This window comes from Periplaneta americana, chromosome 2, assembly GCF_040183065.1.
Source record: "Periplaneta americana isolate PAMFEO1 chromosome 2, P.americana_PAMFEO1_priV1, whole genome shotgun sequence".
Classification (NCBI taxonomy): Eukaryota; Metazoa; Arthropoda; class Insecta; order Blattodea; family Blattidae; genus Periplaneta; species Periplaneta americana.
Window position 1 is genome coordinate 145,819,068 of NC_091118.1, and position 20,357 is coordinate 145,839,424.

The 20,357-nt window shown below is 35.6% G+C and overlaps 1 protein-coding gene across 2 annotated transcripts; it reads right to left on the bottom strand.

Moving 5' to 3' along the window:
* Positions 1–782: 782 nt before the first annotated feature.
* On the bottom strand, positions 783–20,116 carry LOC138694647 (arylsulfatase B-like). Of its 2 annotated transcripts, XM_069818584.1 has the most exons (9): positions 19,850–20,080; positions 14,368–14,527; positions 9,535–9,761; positions 7,507–7,759; positions 5,615–5,772; positions 4,328–4,520; positions 4,035–4,127; positions 2,017–2,452; positions 783–883 (listed from the first exon to the last, which is right to left on the bottom strand). In XM_069818584.1, the coding sequence occupies exons 1-8, from the start codon at positions 19,943–19,945 to the stop codon at positions 2,022–2,024; spliced, it is 1,611 nt and encodes a 536-aa protein (XP_069674685.1). In that variant the 5' UTR covers positions 19,946–20,080; the 3' UTR covers positions 783–883; positions 2,017–2,021. The 2 variants fall into 2 exon arrangements, with proteins under 2 accessions (XP_069674685.1, XP_069674684.1); XM_069818583.1 differs by lacking the exon at positions 783–883 and having other exon boundaries at positions 1,884–2,452; positions 19,850–20,116.
* Between the last annotated feature and the right edge of the window lie 241 nt (positions 20,117–20,357).

The following is a 20,357-nucleotide window of genomic DNA, read 5'->3' on the forward strand; positions in this document are numbered from 1 at the left end:
AGAAGACTGTGATCACCTAATAGCAAATAGATACCGTGCTAGGAAATTTTATGTTTTTTTTTTCTGGAATTAATGATCTTTTGTTTAGTCGTCTTCAATTATTTATAATTGTGTTATTTCTTTTTATTTTCCTTCTCCATTGTTTTTTTTTCATTATAATTGTGTACCTACCATTCACTCAAAAAACAACAATTTTTTGGTAAGCTTTGTCTTCTAGGCAGTCTTCACTTGGAGGAAGCTGAATAAAATTCAAAATAATAAGTATTGTGAAATTTTAATTTTCCTACCAATTTTTTCTATTGTTCTATTAAAATTATAGCATATAGCCTATTAACCTCTTGTATCCTATAGGATACTTTGCGAATTTAAGGGTTAATGAATACCGTTTTCATGTAAAACTTATTTTAACGTTTAACTGACTTAAGAAGAATTATCGTTTTTGGATAATTATGCGTTACTGTAGTTAATGTATAAAGATGAATTTAAGTTTTTAGGTGCATATGTTTTAGATAATCGTACAGAAGACCGATACTAAACCTAAGTACTAGTTTTCGTTCCTTTAACAATAATAGTCCTAGTCATAGACTACACTAAAAGAGGTCTAAGTCTTGGTAGGAATCTCACTAGGATAGAGAGTGATAAACTGGAGAAGGGATATTAAGGCAGATATGTTGGTTAATGCGACTGTAATCTGAAATTTTCTACATTTGAAATTTCATCTTTCGTTAATTATGATTTGTCTACAACGGCAAACACTGACCTTATTGAGAACGACTTGGTGTGCCATCTGTTGGTTGACTATTGTAACTCGTGAAGTTTTAAACGGATGCGGAAATTGTAGGCAAGTCGCAGGAACCAATCACTTTTTCCACGAAACTGAATTCTGTAAGAAAAAAATGAGTGGAATACCTGGCAAAATTTTGAGGAAAATAAATACATAATTCAGTTCAATATAAGTAATATTGTTCCCAATAATGATAACTTTAACTGCGAAAATACATGAAAATGTATATTTTTACAGCATGTCGAAAGAGATAGGAAAGTTCAACGAAAAACGAAATTAAAAAAAACCAAATATAAAAAAATAAGCAAGAATAAATGTAGAATAACGATTTATGTCATTTATTTATTTATTCTGATAAAGTTAAGGCCATAAGGCCTCCTCTTTCACAACATCATAATTATGAACGTGTACAAAAATTTCATATCGATAGCTAAGAAACTAAAATAACGTTCAATTACACAAAAAAGATATATATGTGTGTGTGTGTGTCTAAACGAGAACTTTTACAATTATAATAACGCAAACCTAAAAAATAATAAAAAACATTAAAAAGGTTAAATTTGTATACTAGTAAACAAATCTTATGATCATAATTAATATTATTAATCTAAATAATTATACGAATAGGGCAACTATAGTCGCGTCGCTGTTATTCCCGGCGTGACTCCAAGAAGGTACCACTTATGAGGAAACTAGGCTGAAGCTAAAGAGATAAGGTGGCCAGTACCTTTCTCTCTCCATTGTATACATCGCTGACTAGTTACATATTACACTAATCATACGTCATATGCATATAAACAATTTTTCTTCCTCTGACACATATCGTCAAGTGAGATGTACTGCCTGATAATAGATGTACATATCAGCCAGAACCTCAATCAGAGGATTATTATTATTATTATTATTATTATTATTATTATTATTATTATTATTATTATTATTATGTGCTGGGAAAAAATCCCTCGGCTGACCTCAAGAGAGAGGGATGGAAATTACAAGACCGTGATAGGTCTCGTGGTCTAATAAAGGAGACGATAGTGATTATGATTAAAATAAAATATTATTATTACTGTATTATTATTATTATTATTATTATTATATTAAGTGGACAACATTAAGATATATGCATTGTATGCGTAGACTAAGAGGAAGGATATGAATAGGGAAGATTGGAGAATGCTGGGTTTGCAGTGAAAGACTATGGATGAATGAATATTGAGTTTCTTTCTTACACATGTTACTGTAGCTTGTCCATCCAATTGGTCCATGTATAATTCCAAAACTTTGGATTGCTCTTCGGATCTGCTTCTTTATTGTTTGGCGGAACCACAGTTGCATTGTATCTTTCTAAAAGTTCCTGTAGCTCCGCAACCTTCTGCGGATACTTGTGATACAAGTTATCTATCTCGCAGGGGTCCTGCTTCAAGTCGTACAGGCACACTGCGTGGGGTCCGGCACACGTGATGTTGCCAGTCTGAGAACCGCACGACACCTGGGCATGTTCTCTCATTTTTAACACGTCTCGTGGATCTGTCGGTAAGGCTGCACTCGTATTTGCCAACGCTACGCCTGCTGGACTGCTGTATATAAGACTCACGTTGTAATGGTACGAGGGTTTCCTGCCTGATGGTCCGTACCACCCATCCCAGCTCCCATTCCAGGTTCTGCCTGCGAAGCGGAAATTCGAACACTAAATTGTATTTCATAATGACAATAGACGCAATAAACATTTTCAATAAAATTAAAATTGGGAAAGAGAATGGCGATTTTCTTCACAAGAAATATTTGGTTCCGACTTCTTTGCTCATATAAAATAATATTATTCCCAAGAATAATCTTACACTTCTTAGAGGAGTATAATAAGAACGAGGAAGTAAATTTTAAGTCTTTTGGAATTCCTTTAAAATTTTTGAAACTTATTGCTGTAGACGTAATGAAATATTCTGTTCAGATTTTACGTAATTACCTGTACACCTAAATTTCTTCACATTCTATCTGATTACTAATAATTATTGAATAAACGTACTTTCCCAAGGGTAGCTTCCATTTGAAAATAATAATCATAACACAAATGTTTATTTTTATTTTATTTGTTTAGTATGCTGTGTCTTTTGGCAACCCTAACTGAAGGGCAGCTACCCTTGTGGGATATATGATAAATGAAACGGCACCACAGAATATAAGGCATAGAAAGATTTAGGGAAGGAGACGAAACGAGAAAAGAAAATACAAAACAAGACTTTCAAAGAACTGGAGAGAAGAGAGTACAAGCGAAAGACGATAGATAATAGAAGAGAACTTAGGCAAAAGGAAAGAGAAAAGAGAATAGAAAAGGGGCAAAAATAAAAAAGAAAAAAGAAGAGAGGAGAGGGAAAAGAAAGATGAGAGAGAGGAGAGAACAGGGTGGGAGAGAAGGTAGAAGATAAAAGTGAAGAGAGAAGGGAAAAGATAGATGTAGCGAGGAGGAAAACGATGAGAGAAGAAAAAAGAGAAGAGAAAAGAGGGAGAAGAGAGACAAGGGAGAGGAGAGGGGAGAGAAGTATGAAGAGACAGTAAGCGAATACAGAGGGAAGAAGAGAGAAAAGAGATAGGAGAGAGGAGACAGATGAGAGAGGAAAGAGAAGTGAGAAGAGAGCGAAAACAGAAGAGAAAGGAGGCAGAGAGAGGAGAGGAAGGGGAAGAAGATAAAAGAGTAAGGAGACAGGAGAGAGATAAGACAGGAGACAGAACAGGGAGGAGATAGAAGATAAAAGAGAAAGGAGACAGAAATGAGAGGAGAGAGCAGAGCGAAGGAGACAAGAAAGAGAGAGAAGAATGTAAAGAGTGCTGAGAGAATGGGAGAAGAGTACGTAGATAATTATGAATAAGGGTATAGAACAGAAGACAAGAGTAAAGGGAAGAAGGGAACAGATTAGAGGGGCACGGAATGAAAAGAGAATTGAAGAAAACTACTGAGAAAATAGAGAAGAACTAAAAAGACATGACATGAGAAAAAAATATATCAGAAGACAGAAGCGGACGGGAAACATATCAGAGATATGAAAGTGTGTTAGGAAGGAACAAGAGAACAATGAAGAGGGAGGGAAAGTACGTTTCAAGTGTTGAATTTGGTATACTGTATATTGAATATTTTATATAAAATATCTTAGCAAGGTATCATAATTTTAATACTATTTCAATACAAGATCTATCGTTTCTATTACATTTTCATCATTATTGTTTCCTAATAGTCCTTGAAGCATAGGCATACCTTTAATAAGTTTCCAGTCACCCTTTCTTAAAGCTGCAAAGTTTCTCTGGTTGTCTATATTTATTAGAAGGTCATCGTAACTTGTAAGAGAACCTGTCGTTGGAAATAAAATTTATTATAATGATAATAAATTAATATTGATAATATACATGTTTAACTTAATATGCCTTGTATGGCTGTACTTGCAGTCACAAAACACACGTTCATTTTCATTTTGACTCTTCGACGCATAATTTAAGACAATTTCCTCTACTGGCAATGAGCTTCATAAGAAAGCACAACTCATAACTAACCTGTCGCAATGTTTGCCCAGACATTATGTCCATCTAGACATTCAAATGTGCTCCCATTAACAGCGTACAATAGAGTAGGTAGCCAATCTTGTATATGCATTAAATGGTTAGCAACTCTTGGAGCACTTGATATAAGAGGACTCCATATGAGACCCACACCTCGAACTCCACCTTCCCAGACTGTATCTTTCACCTAAAAAATTGAGCACGATATACACATTTAACACAATCAGTCAAATTTTGAAATATGTTTGATTATATAATATTAGAAACCCTCACATCGCTAGACTAGGATTTAGTTTTTGGGTATTTCAACTGTACGTTGAAGCAACCAGAGTTTCGATCCGTTCTTGGTCGTTTCTTCACAGACCAACTATGCCGCCATGCCAGTCGGGATGCAACGAAGTCGAAACCCTTAGTCATATGTTGGGCTAATGCGCAAAAGGGGATTATTGCGGAATACAACTCAACATAGAGTTCGAAGTTTTATTGCAACCAGTTTTCGTAAGGCAAAATGAGAAGTGTACGAAGAGGTTCATTGCTTGGCGAAGGTTGAGGATGCTAACATGAAGAACGAACATTGTGGCAATCGATCGACACAATCAACGGAGTCTTATTTTAGATCCGACGATACGCTTCGCGAAAGATCAGCAGGAAACCATTCAAGACAATTACGAAAAGAAGTCCATCTACAGGTCATGCATTCCTCACGTAAATGGAAGATACATTGCAGGTATTGCATGAGAGGTAAAGGATCTTCTTTTTTGTGCAAGAGGAAGATCCTTTAATCTCACGAAATCCACGCTTCTCGCCCTCAATTTCACATATGAAGATATAAAAAGAGTTTGTATGATGATACTGAGGGATTCGTTAACAGTTCTGCACAGTCACTTATACAGGACCTAAATTACTTTCGAAATTTATTGATCTTGGCAGTATATTGTGTTTCGTCTCTTGCAATGAATTATTATACTATTATTATGTATACTTCTATTATGTATTTTGGAATCTTGGGTCAGCCAAAAGTGTCGATCAGATGTTCCTCATTTAGAAAATATATATACTGGTTCCGTGTTTGAGAACAAGCAACAAATCCACGTAATACAATCATATGGAACAAAATAATAGGTAAATCTTGACATATGGTTAGCAATGACTATAAAACTCATTATGTATTTTGTTACCTGTTTCAGTATTTAGTTCCAAAAAGTTTCAAACTTTCCTTTTCACAAGAAAACTGCTTTTCTTTACTATAACGAATTTATCGACTAAACTTGTAAACTTTACCCCTCTTAACGGCCAGTTAGATGCTGCATTCTCATTAAATCCTGCGGCAGGTCCGCCGTTGTCAGTAGAGAAAATAATTATAGAATTATTCAGCATTTCTTGTTCTGCCAGTGCTACCACAACATCTCCTACACACTGGTCCAACTTCGATAACATTCCTGCATTAAACACACAAATAAAGAAATTCATTTTATATTCCAAGTATAAATTAAAATAGTAAAAAAATTATAAACAAAAGAACTAGATGAACGATACCTCTTTTATAGCCTGATTAATTAATTAATGTAATTGCAAACTTATCAAAATTCACTGTTTAAATATTTGTATAATTCACAATGCTCAAAGAAGTTGTTGCACATTATTTTACTCAGAACTTGTGAAATATGCTATATATATATATATATATATATATATATATATATATATTGCTAAAAATATTGTTCAGTATTAGTTTATTGCAAATTTATGAAGAATTGTGCAATATTTTAACACAGAAATAATTCTGCATATTTCTTGATAAGTTTGTAATAAAATAATATGCAACAATTATTTGACCGCTGTAGCTGGTTTCATCATATTGCCTATTAAACAAGGTGTCCCATTTATCTTGACCACCCAAAATAACTTTGTACACAAGCATCAAATGAAAAATTGTTTCATATAAAAGGTGTATAACTGAAAGGGAGAAATAATACTGCTGGGGAGGCAACCTTGTAGCGTTATTTATTAATGAGATGCGAGTACCTGTTTTCCATACTTTAGAATATTAAAAATAGCATGTATTATTCGTTATTTCAGGAGGAAAATATTATATTATGTAATTAACTAATTCAATAGTTTTCAATATGCATGTTTAATATTATAGTTTCGAAGTGTGAATATTTCTATACAAACATATTGTGTAAAGAGTTCTGGATTTTACGTATAGTATCATAAATTTAACATTTAATGTAAGAACGTTGTAACATTTGTAAGTATCCCAAGGTTGTAGTTCGTAGTCTATTATTTTTATAGGAAACAGCTGCTATAATTGCCACGCTAGCCACAACCCTCTCGTAGTGGCAAGTGACCTTGACAGGACTTCCCTTTGTGAACCTCTCCTTCTCTGGCAATGTTGGAACGACTTAAAATTAGTGGTTTTTAAATTAAATTTACACGAAATTCGTCCACGCTATGGAAATACGCCAGAGGAATAAAGAATTCTTTATCACATTTTCTATCGATATGGACAAAAATTACGATCCTACTCGCAATAGTTACTGAATAAGGGGGTGTTAAACATTTGGGATAAAACATTTTTTTCTGAGAAAACTGTGAACTTTTCACCAATGTGGTATTAGACTTTTTTGTTACATGCAACATGATCTATTCGCTCGAAAATCTGCAGGGTTATTTCACTTCCACCCTGTATATCACTCAAGATGGGCGACACTTCCAGCAACTACTGTCAGGAGGATGAGTACCGAATGTTATTAATATAACATAGTACGTAAGTTCAATCGGCGAAGCGCAGTGAGTTCGCGGATGCAAGTAGCGATAGAAGCGAACTGAGGGTGTTCTGCCGCTTCTGGTCGGCCCACAGAAACACCGGCAGCATTAGCTGGGACTCACTATAGTTTGCTTTTTTATTTTATTTTACGACGTTTTATCAACGGCTATGGTTGTCTAGCGTCTGAATGAAATAAAGGTTGTAATGTCAGCGAAATGAGTCCAGGGTCCAGAGTCAGAAGTTACCCAGCATTTGTTTTTAATGGGTTGAGAGAAAACCCTGAAAAAACCTTAACCAAGATTTGAACCTGGACCCGCTCCTTTCACGGTCGGACATGCTGACCGTTACTCCACAGCTGCGGTTCTGTAGTTTGTTAAATCTGCCGTCTAAGAGAGATATTCACCAGCAAATGTCCTGCGGTTCTTGTCTGCAATGTAGCTGAACTTCTTCACGGTGCTCGCAGGTGCCTGCAATGGACGGTAAGGGTTGGCCGAGTGAGTAGCGAGGTGAGCCAGATACAAGAACAGAGGCTGAGTTGTGTCATGGCGACGAATAATGTCAACAGCCTCCTCGGAGAAGAGATCCGTAGTGTAATGGCCATAGCTCTTCCAGTGGACTTCCATATCGCGCCTCATGTCGTACCCCCAGTAACGGAGCTGGAAAAAATTGTGAGATACATTCTGGAGTTATTGCATCTCTGTTGAAAATAAGACTAGAAGTCTTGTTATTAACAACAACAACAATAATAATAACAATAATAATAATAATAATAATAATAATAATAATAATAATAATAATAATAATAATAATCATAATAATAATAATAGGAATAGCCAAATTCACACTTGCCTCAATTTCTAAGAATGAGAAGATAAAATATGATTGCAGAACAATTTAAAGAAATTTGAAAAATACAAACATACGCCGATAATAGAGAAAGGACGTAGATGAATATTTAATTTAAAAAAAAATATACCTTCAATTTGCTCACACAAGTTAATGTAAAAGGATAACACGTAAATATCCTGATTATATAGAGCAGCGTTTATCAAACTATGACTTGCGACCCACCAGCGATGTTTTGGTGGGTCGCGGAACGACCGTCAGGTCTACAAAACATTTTAAAAAACATTTTTTTAAGTTATCACTATCAACATTCAATTAATTTCTCAGCTTGCAGTGAACATGGGAGTTGTAAACCTGTCTGCTTTCAGTGAACCCTAGATCATATATAACAGATAGCTCATCCCTATGTTAAAATCGGTAGCACTTTGAAGAGATCAACCACCAGGATCGTCACCAGTCCGCCGTAAACGAACACGAGATGGCATTACAGTCGCTAATGCAATTCAAATGGGAGTTATGACGTGACTCCTTATGTAACAACTAGATGGCACCATAGTGAACCTGACAAAACTTGTTACCGTCAAGGCAATCTGCATATAATATGATCTAGGCGTGAACGCAGGAATGAAAATAAAACAAATAATTTTAATTTAATTAATAGCAGTGTATTTACATTATTTGTTATATCTGACAAAAAAAAGTCAACAATGAGTTTTAATCAGCTTGAAATTTAAATCTAGTAATGGGGAATAAAACGTTACTGCTAATAAAACTAAATTTTTCCTCAGTAGTCTCCTGTTGTGTATTTCTTCTCATGCTTGTGATTTTATATAAAATTAGCAAGTCAGTCAGCCTTCGTTCAAGATTTAGTGATTGTGTTTCCGTCTTAATACTTAACGATGGATGCGTGGCTTAAATCGGAAACATTAAAAAGAGAAGCACATTCGAGTGAAACTAACAATCCCGGGAGTGACAGTGAATCAAGTGTCCCTGCTTCGAGCTCTGACTCAAATGTAGTGTTGTCAATTCAGCGGTTTTCCCACTAGATCTAACGTTTTTCAATGTTAGTTTAGCGGATAAAATTTATGAAATTTGTATTGCTCATATAGGGATTTAGCGTTTTTTAATCACTCATAGCAGTAAAATAATCTCATTTTGCATTGACAATACATCAATTTAGATGTTTCTGTACTGTATCTTAGTGAGATTTTAAGAATCGAGTTGGCAACACTGCTTAAGTGCGACTAGTTCGTCGGTTGACTCGAAAAGAAAGAAGTAATATTAGCGTAAATATGATTCGAACTATTTGGGGTTGGGATTTACGACGTGGTGATAAAGACGTGCCCAAACCACAGTGTGTATTACGTTACGAAGTTGTCTCAAATGTTTCCATGAAATCAAATAAATTACGAAGACACTTAGAAACAAACCATCACATACACTTTTACTTTTTCTTTCTATTGTCCTTGTTACAGATGGCTTGTGTTCATGTGTGTCCGCGGAATATGCTAACTAAATATTGACGTAGGCAAAGGTTTTCACAACTGTTCATTTAGCTTAAATAACAAAACCTTCGTGCTCTTACGCTGTCTTGGGCGGTGTGGTCGTAGTAATCCTGATGCCCGCTCCAATATCCGTAATGAGAATCGAAGCCGCGGTGTGTCGGCGTGTAGCTGGCACGGAAGTGTCCCAGATGCCACTTTCCCACCATTCTGTTCACGTAGCCCAGTTCCTTCAAATACTGTGGCAGTACTTTCTCACGCAGAGGAAGTCCCCAGGGCTCATTCGCAAATAAGACGTGGTGTTGCATCCCTGAAAGGCGATAATTGTTTAAACAAATTTTCATTTTAAATATTTATCTTCTCTATCTATGGAAAGGGCGGACGAAATTCCTCCACTACAAGCTTTCCTGATATCTCATATTTTCAATCACTGGAGAAAAGAAAGCAGAGGAGGAGGAAGGGAGCGAGGGATGAAATAGATTAACTCTCAGTGGGTGGATTTAAACTACAGGCCATCCTCTTGGTCTAGTGGTTAACAACCGGCAGATTTGTCGCAGAAGATGCGTGGAAGACATACACCACGGAATTGAGTAATTAAAAGGTTTTACAAGATTAGTATGGAAGTGGGTCGTACAATCACAGCAGTCGCCTGGATAGACTTGGGAAATAACTAAAAGAAATAAAGTCAGCCTGTGAAACTGAACTTGAACCATCTAAATACAAGTAGGCGTCGTAACCACAATACCATACTCAATAATAATGATACTAATTTCTGCATTCTTAGTTTTCAACCAATTCTACATTCCTTCATACTTCATTTTCAAATTTCATTTTCATCTCTATATTTCAATTTTCTTTGAGACTGTAATACACAGTGTCCGCCAGCAAACAGGTTCCGCTCAGGTAATCGTCGTCGTCCTTTTTATTTTTATAAGATCAAACGTGGTTGCCGAGGAAATAGTGGGTTATATTTTATCTGGATCGAGCATGGGAAGTTTTTGTGTTACATAGTATGGGCAGATGACATAGGCTGAAGAAACGACAATTTTAAAGTATTACTATACAGCTGACTTCCATTCAGTTTAGTTCATGGCAATACAGTACACATTAAAACAGCAAAACCTTAAGAGTGACGTGCTACAGTTCCAGCGTTTATTACAAGGTGAGCCAATAAACTATATCTATAATGTAATGTATAAGTTGTGAGATTTTATTCCCGAAAGCTGACGCGCTGAATCACAGCTAAGCGGGCTGTTACTTGCCCATGTCACTTTTCGAACGGCGCCTTACTAAGCGAAACCTATTTCCAGACGTACATCATTCAGTGTCTAAAAGAATATAATGTGAAACTGAGAATCTGAAAGATCATAATTTAGCCGTACGCCGTGAAATAATAATTGGTTTCAATGTAGACCTTCAGCAAAAAAACTTTCGCATCATTTCAGAAGCACTGAGTAACTATAGCCCCGTCGCTCTAATTTCCGGCAGCCAATCGCGTTGCAGGTCGGCTACATTTAAACGTGTGCGTCTCGTGATTCGCTGATTCATTTCTTAAGGCTCGATAAATACTTAATATAATCGCCCGCCATTTTAGCTCTTTCGTTGGCGTTCGCAGAAAGCACACGAAGACGTTATTTGCTGCTCAATCATTTGCTGAATTACATTGCGTTTGATTTATTATCATAGGACCTACGACATGATAATATTTAACGGTGTGGCAAATAGATCCCTCATATGGTAGCTCGGCAACGTAAGAACAAAAATGGCGAACGATACTACCTACCTAGACTTTATAGAGCCTTCACTTTGTAAGACGTAAGCAAAGAGGCGGAGTCACGCCGGAAATAACAGCGTCGGGACTATAGTACGAATGTTTTAATATAAGCTACTCAACATGTTTTTTTTTTTTAATATGAATACGTTGTGATACATATAATATATTTGAGGACTCTTCATTGCAATATGAAAATGTGAACTTCTTGTTCGAAAATGAGATACATTACACCGTGCGTTAAATATAACGGTGTACTGCAAATTTTTCCTCTCTTACTAAGAACAAAATATTACTCCTAAATGGTATCGAAAATTCATAAAATTCTAAAAACTTCCAAGGTTTGCGAGCTCAAACACGACAGAAGACGAAGTAGGTATTTCAAAGAACAACAAAATCATCAGCATAGCTTCTTCGGGGAGGGAAGTAATTGTAGGAAGTCTGTGTGGAAGATTTACGGCACGCGTAAGAACTCTGTCCGTTATTGATAGCTTTAGGCAAAATTCGTTGGTTATTCCTCGCCCACCTTCAAATTTAACGTTGAATCAACTCTGTAATTGAAATCATACTTGACTAAAATTCTAGCCATATAGATAGGCCTACATATATTTAGTATTACCTTAACACCCACCAAACTATATTTTCACCGAGGATGCGTGAGATGTTTTGTTGTACACAAGATATTTTCAATTCAACAGCAGCCATTTCACCGAGAATGCATGAAATGTTTTCTTTTATAGAAGATATTTCCAATTTAAATCCAGTTAATTTCACCGAGGATGCGCGAGATGTTTTGTAGTACATAAGATATTTTCAATTCAACAGCAATCATTTCACCGAGGATACATGAAATGTTTTGTTTTATAGAAGACATTTTCAATTCAACTCCAACCAAGTATATATTCATTCGAGATTTTCAAAAGCTTAATGGACTTTGTTTAGTTTAAATTTTTACTGCTATATTCACTTCTTTAGTAGTTATTCTTTTTTTAATTCCAATTTCCTTCAGATTTCTTGAAATTCTACAGTGCTATATTATGTCTTCATACTTTGTCTTTAACAATACCCAACATTAAAACGTCTAAACTAGTTTAATAATAGTCAGTTATAGTGTGTAAAAAGGCTAGTAATAACCATAGAATTTTACAATGTCGTATATATTTACTCGCACCGATCCGACGATTATTTTTAACTCTATGTCTTGAGTTTGAAGCAGTTAAGCGAGGGCAATACGGAAATTGAGTGACGAAATAAACTTGGAAAGGCAAGAAATAAAAGTATGTTGCAATATTTGTTCACTGTTGCAGCACGTTTTACGTCTTAATTTGAGCGCCTGTTTTAATTTACTTTAGCGTTTGTTGAACTGCAGTTAAAGCTATGTATATACTGTGAGCACATACATGGGTGTTTAACAAGAACTTGAACTTCTTGCTTTATCGTCCTTTACTTTCTGGCTAGAGGAAGTATTGTGATGTCTCAAGAAATAAATGTCAGAATTATCGTTCAAATACACGCTTTCAGCACCCATAATGTTGAAACATGACATTTAGAGCATGTCATCTTTCTGTCTGTCCATTCGTCCGTGTAAAACGATTTCTCATATTGAATGTAATTTGATCATAGTCACTATCTACAAGTCAGTTTGTTCGGGAATAATATGTATGAAATGCTATAATGTTAGTAAACGATGTATGATTGTTTATTTGAGATAAAAAAGTCACAGGGAATTCATCACTGTAATTACGTTAAACATTTATGCTGTTTGTGATTGTTATTGTAAGCATGGCTTGGACTGTAAGTATGTTTGGAATTTTAAAAATAAAATTTTTATATTTCTTTTCATTTCTGTCTTTATACTCACCCCCATTTAAATTTGACAAAGCGGAGCCTTATCGTTAATCGTCTCATAATTTCGTTCTCATTCCATGAAGCATTGCCTCGAGACAACAATGCAATTATTGTTGGTAGAAACGATTCACGCATCAATATGACGTCAAAGAGTTGTTTGAAATTGTAATGACTAATAATATTATGACATTGCAGAGAATTTGATTAATTTGGTATTTTATACCACAGTTAAGTAATTTAAAATTAAACTAAGGTAACCCCTTCAGACCTGATGTACATTATAGTGTACACTGTTTCTTTTTTTCTTTTTTGGAATGTCTTCGATACTTTTAAGTACTTACTTACTTACTGGCTTTTAAGGAACCCGGAGGTTCATTGCCGCCCTCACATAAGCCCGCCATTGGTCCCTATCCTGAGCAAGATTAATCCATTCTCTATTATCATATCCCACCTCCCTCAAATCCATTTTAATATTATCTTTCCATCTACGTCTCGGCCTCCCTAAAGGTCTATTTCCCTCCGGCCTCCCAACTAACACTCTATATGCATTTCTGGATTCGCCCATACGTGATACATGCCCTGCCCATGTCAAACGTCTGGATTTTATGTTCCTAATTATGTCAGGTGAAGAATACAATGCGTGCCTCGATACTTTTAAATATTTAGAAAAATTCAAATGTGATAGAAATGGAGAATATTATTTTTTTAAACATTTCTATACCCGAATTAAAAATAAAATTTAAAATTTTGGGGCCCCAGGGGTCAAAATTGTCCCCAAATTTTGATCTTCTGGGAAGACTTTATTTGGGAATTTTGGATCCCCAGAATGACTGTGAGACCAGTTTTTTTTTTCACTTTTTTATATAAATTCAGGACTGAAGGGGTTAAAATAGAATTCATCAGAGTAAAATGAAACAGAATAGTGTCAAATATAACATAAAAATAATAGAATGAGGTAGAATAGAGTAAACTAGAATGAAGTGGATTGAAATTATTAGTGTAGAAGAGAATGAAGTAGAGTAGAGTGAAATGAAGTAGATTATAATGAAAAATAACAATAGAATAAAGTATAGTGGAACGAAATAGAATGGAATGAAGTGGATGGACTGGAATTAAATATATTAGAATGAAGCGGAGCAGAATAAAATGAAATCAGAGTAGAATAAACTAGAGCAGAATAGAAATTAAATAAAGCAAAATGAAGTGGAATAGAATAGCATGAAGTGTGTTGAGATTAGAGTAGAGTGGAACGAAGTACAGCAGAGTAAAATGAAGTAGACTAGAATGAGTATATTACCCGTGTGAATCGGGTGCATGCCAGTCATGAGCGCACTGCGGGACGGGGTGCACACGGGCAGCACGTAGTAGTTATTGAGCACGACGCCGCTGTACGCCAGAGCGTCGATATTGGGCGTCGGCACCTGGTCCGACCCGTGGAAACCAACGTCGTTCCATCCCTAAAACATAAGAGTTAACTGTAATATGCACTAAACACAATACTTCATAACCACTGGTCTCGTTTTCTCCTATGATTTTCCTCGAAATATTCCCTTGTTAGATAGACAGACGCTACTGCCACAGCCAGTGTATTCTGTCTAATTGCCTCGTAACCTGGGAAGGTACCCCTATCAGGTACCAGTCTCTGGGTCAGAGGAATATGATACATCTTGTGGATAGGATCGCTACGTGCTCCCTAAGGTGAGGTTATTATAAAGGTGTTCTCATCCACTACTGATAAACATGGAATTTTATAATAAGTACAATAAAATATAAGTACTGTTGTGTTTAGATAGCTTGGCCGGTCGTAACATTATGTGCAGTAAACCAGGAAAGTCCATTTTATACTGATAGGAAAAAAAGGGATGCATGGGTTAGTAGCTATGCAGCTCCTATAGAGTTAACTTTTTTCCTTGTGCAAGTGCCATGTAGATTATATTAACTATTGCAAAAACATTTGTTCCCTAATGGAACCAATAAAGATATTGTACAGTGCGTCTTCGTCATCATGCCCGCGATGATTAACCGGCCGCGTCTCCGGAGGGAGGCCGCGCTTCTGCCGCTAACATGACAAGCGCGCTAGCGCAACTTAACCTTGAAACTTACAATGGAGTTTCATGCACAATATCTGATTCTCTTATGATTAGTATCCGTCATTCTGTGATACCGCGTGGCCATGCAGAAGAAATCAAGCCTCGTCATAAAAAATATCGATCGGGGATCAAGTTCTTCTTTATTTATTTTTTCTAACACCTAATTACAAAAATTAAGCCTGCGATTGTAATCTTGGGGCTGTAATTCATGACATGATGGAATTCTTTATGGTTTTAGTTTCAAAAATTGTCTTACCACTCCCGCAGATGCTTCAGAAATCCCTGTCTGCTGTACTAAACGTCTCAGAACTTGCGTGGGCTACACTCTAATGCCGCACCAATTTCATCTAGTTTTTCCTCCGTAAGAACATGGCGCTTTTGTCAACTTTTTCTGTCATTTACAGAACCTACTTTATTTAATCTATTAAATAACCTTAATTTTATTTTTCTAGAGGGTACTGGCCTGTCAGGAAATGAATTTGCCCCTCATTGAAGCACACTATTTTCTATTCTCTATGTATGTGTTGTATACGTAAATACTTTTCCTTTATGAATAGCTGTTTACTATGACGAAACGATCTGTTCTCCATCTCAGCTTAACGAATACTAAATACAATAAATAATGTTTAAAATATTCAGTCTTATGACTTATTAATTTAATATTGCACCAATTTCATCAAGCACAAAATAAGCTTAAAAACAACAAACAGAAGACGCAAATTTAATTTTGTATTACGTAGAATCATTAGGCCTACACATTTCAACACACCTATTACATTAACGTAATATTACGAATTATTTTATGAATTATGACAAATATAAAATGAAGATATAAATTACATTAACAAAGCTTTATATAATTGAGCTATATATTACAAACACAGTATCATATATTTAAACTCAAAGTTTAAAACATACTTGAATTTAAAATTGTGACAATTTAAAATACACATGTGACTGAAACCATTGTAACATGAGTTTTATGTATTTCAACTCTCTCTCTCATTAGGTTATTTTACGACGCTTTATCAACATCTCAGGTTATTTAGCGTCTGAATGACATGAAGGTGATAATGCCGGTGAAATGAGTCCGGGGTCCAACACCTAAAGTTACACAGCATTTGCTCATTTTTGGGTTGAGGGAAAACCCCGGAAAAAACCTCAACCAGGTAACTTGTCCCGACCGGGAATCGAACCCGGGCCACCTGGTTTCGCGGCCAGACGTGCTAGCCATGTATTTCAATACTAAATAGAATTTAATTTATACGAGTGTAGGCTTATTTATAACCTAAACATTTTTCCAACAAGTAAAATAGGTAAAACTCGTGAGTCATTATTACCTATTACTTTTTATTATTGTAACACCAATTTGATGGTTTACTATAAGAGAAAACAAAAATTCCACTATTTAATTTAGATATCATAGAAGCAAATTGTATCTGATGATGCCGTAAAAGGCGAAAACGTTTATACATTATTTTTATTTAACATTATTAACAAATGTTAATATTAAATTAATAAGTCATAAGATTGAACATTTTTAACATTATTTATTGTATTCAATAACTGACTTATCTGAAAATCAAATCATAAATTGTAAACGAATACTACCAGAGGCCAAGTTACAGATAAACTGTTTTATCTATAGGTGTCGTAGTGTTGATATGAATGGGAATTGTCTTAACTATAGTCGCGACGCCGTTATTTCCGGCGTGACTCCGCCTCTTTGCTTACGTCTTAGAAAGTGAAGGCTCTATAAAGTCTAGGTAGGTAGTATCGTTCGCCATTTTTGTTCTTTCGTTCCCGAGCTACCATACGAGGAATCTATTTTCCACACCGTTAAACATTATCATGTCGTAGCTCCTATGATAATAAATCAAACGCACTGTAATTCAGAAAATAATTGAGCAGCAAATAACGTCTTCGTGTGCTTTCTGCGAACGCCAACGAAAGAGCCAAAATGGCGGGCGATTATATTAAGTATTTATCGAGCCTTAAGAAATGAATAACGTTTTCATAAGCAAATCACAAGTCGCACACGTTTAAATGTAGCCGACCTGCAACGCGATTGGCTGCCGGAAATTAGAACGACGGGACTATAGCTGCGTCAACATACATGTCGTCTTAGCGGCAGAAGCGCGGCATCCCACCGGGCACACAGCCCGTCGATCATCGCGGGCATGATGACGAAGACGCACTGCAGTTTATTTATTGTGAATGGAAGAGTGAAAAAGTAGAAATTTCATTGTGTTAAGTACGAGTGTCTGGGTAGCAGGGAGTGGAAAATCTCTAATCGCTCATGGAGTGCAGCTACGTAACCAATGTTTTTCAACATAGCTATAACTTACGTCAGCATTTCCTTCCCCCCCCCCCCCGTTCTACAATTCCGTGAGAATGCTGAGAAACTGACTTACTCCACATCACCCCTACTCAAATGAACGCGTATAACGTCGGACATGCTATGTAATCACAACAGTAACTTGTTTAATGGCAAAGAGCTACTAAATAAAAACTAAAATAATTGTATAGAATGAAGTATTACAGCGGGTGAATATTTTTCGCTATTTGAGCTCCAGTATCTCTCATTTAGAACGCAATCTTCAGATGTTTAGGATAATCTCGTATCTTCCAACGAATGGAATTTAAAATTAAAGAAATTATTGAGAAAAATTAACAAAGCTGTAGATAATTAATTGCTGATTATTTATTGTATCAATTATAAACTCTTTCAATTGTAGTTATTTTATCATAATATATATTTTTGTATTGTATACTAGTTTGTTTTTATTACTTAATTTTATTATTTTTCTTCTTCTTTCTGCCTATCTATAATGCAATACTGAACCCCCGAATTCGAGCGTTGTTCATATGAGGGTGAATTCATTTAACTTAATTTTATGTTTTAATATTTGATATGTTCAGCATTGTTTAACAATAGGTAATAGATTTTAAAGTTTCAAATAGTTTTTGCATTCTATTATTTTGTTTTATATACAATTTCAGTATAACTTGTAACATTTCAATGTTATTTGTGAAATACAGTGTAAATAAAATAAAATTAAAATTTTAAATTAAAAATAAATAAGTAAAGGCAACGAGTTAAATTATGGCATAAGTTTTATGAAGTACTGTAATAAAAATCTTTTATCACATTTGGCCCCATTTTATTTAAGCGCAAAATATTTCATTCTACTATAATCTATCTCATTTCATTCTATTCTTCTCTCTTTCATTCTCATTCACTCTATTTTATTCCGCTCTGCTTCATTTTATTCTACTCTACTTCATTTCAATCCGCTACGCCCTATTCTAATCTATTTCATTACATTGCAGTTTTATTCTGATTTGCTCCATTCCATTCAAATCCAGTTCATTCCACCCCACCCTACTTAATTTCAATGCATTCTATTGTATTCTACTCTGCTCTACATTTTATCCTACTCTACTTCATTCTATTTCACTCTACTTCATTCTATTCGTCCCACTTCATTTCATTCTATTTCACTCTACTTCATTCTCTTCTAGTCCATTTCATTCCACTGCATTTTATTCTGCTCTGCTCTATTGCATTCAAATTCAGTTCATTTCACTCTGTTCTACTACAATGCATTCCACTTTACTTCATTCCACATTTCACACCGCTCTCCCTCATTCCACACCACTCTGCCTCATTCTACTCCACTTATTTTAATTGCAATACACTTCATTCTAATCTACTCTACTTCATTCCTCTCCACTCTAATTTCAATACACTTCATTCTATTCTGATGCACTTCATTCTACTAGATTTAAATTCTATTCTGCTCCACTGTATCTCTTTATATTCTATTTTATTTCATTCCAGTCCACTTCATTTCATTCTACTATACTTCATTCTACTGTTCATTATAATCTACTTCTTTTACTCCACCCTATTTCATCCCAATCTACTTAATTCTCAACTCGACTTCCTTCTATCTATTCTATTCAATTCCAATCCACTTCATTCTACTAAATATGAGCAAATGCTGGGTAACTTTCGGTGCTGGACCCCGGACTCATTTCACCGGCATTATCACCATCTCATTCAAACGCTAAATGACCTAAGATGTTGATAAAGCGTCGTAAAATAACTTACTGAAAATAAAAATAAAAAAAATTCTACTACTACTCTATGTCATTTGACTTTGTTCTGCTTCATTTTACTCTGATGAATTATATTTTATTTTCTTCTTTCTACTCTCCCCTTTTTTGTTATATTCTACTCTACTTTATTTCATTGCACTCTACATTTGTTGTAGTCTTATTGCATTACTATATTCTACTCACTCTACTCCATTACACTGTCTCCTCCCCCTTTCCTATTTAACTTTCGGGTTATTTTACGACTCTGTATCAACATCTCAGGTTATTTAGCGTCTGAATGAAATGAAGGTGATAATGCCGGTGAAATGAGTCCGGGGTCCAGCGCCGAAATTTACCCAGCATTTGCTCGTATTAGGTTGAGGGAAAACCCCGGAAAAAACCTCAACCAGGTAATTTCCCCCACCGGGATTCGAACCCGGGCCACCTGGTTTCGCGGCCAGACTCGCTGACAGGTGTGGGCTTCCTATTTAATTCTAGCTGTAATATTCTAATGTATTGAATTTCAGTTTTGGTGTAAATACACATACAAAAGGGTATAAACAGTTTCTACAGAAAAATACTTACCAAATCGTCTGCCAGAATGAAGACAATATTTGGTCTTGTTTGATTCGATGTGAGAACTTCGGAGATGAGCAACACAAGTAAAAGGCTTTTAAACATATTTACTTGTAAGATATGTAATGATGCCGTAACGCTGAAATGGCCAAGTTGACTGCACCGAGTTGTAAGACGTACGAAGTCTCAATTAGCTCTGTCGATTGTCTCCTACTCCTTCGCTAGTTTATCTTCGTGACCTTCGACATCTGATTTCCATATAACACTCGAACTTGACATTCGAAGATTGTATATTAGACAGTCTAAACTAAAGCATCACTTAGGCTACCTCCACGCTCTCGCAGTACTAACTAGGCGGAGCCTCCTTGAGACTATTGTAGATGTCACTGCAGGACGAAGTATTTTTTGACTGCAGTGGCCCCTGACGGACAGAGTATGAAACAAAGCTTTATTTATATATCATGGAGGTACATAGAATTTACTTTCTCAATACAGATAATATTATGATGTTGGAAAA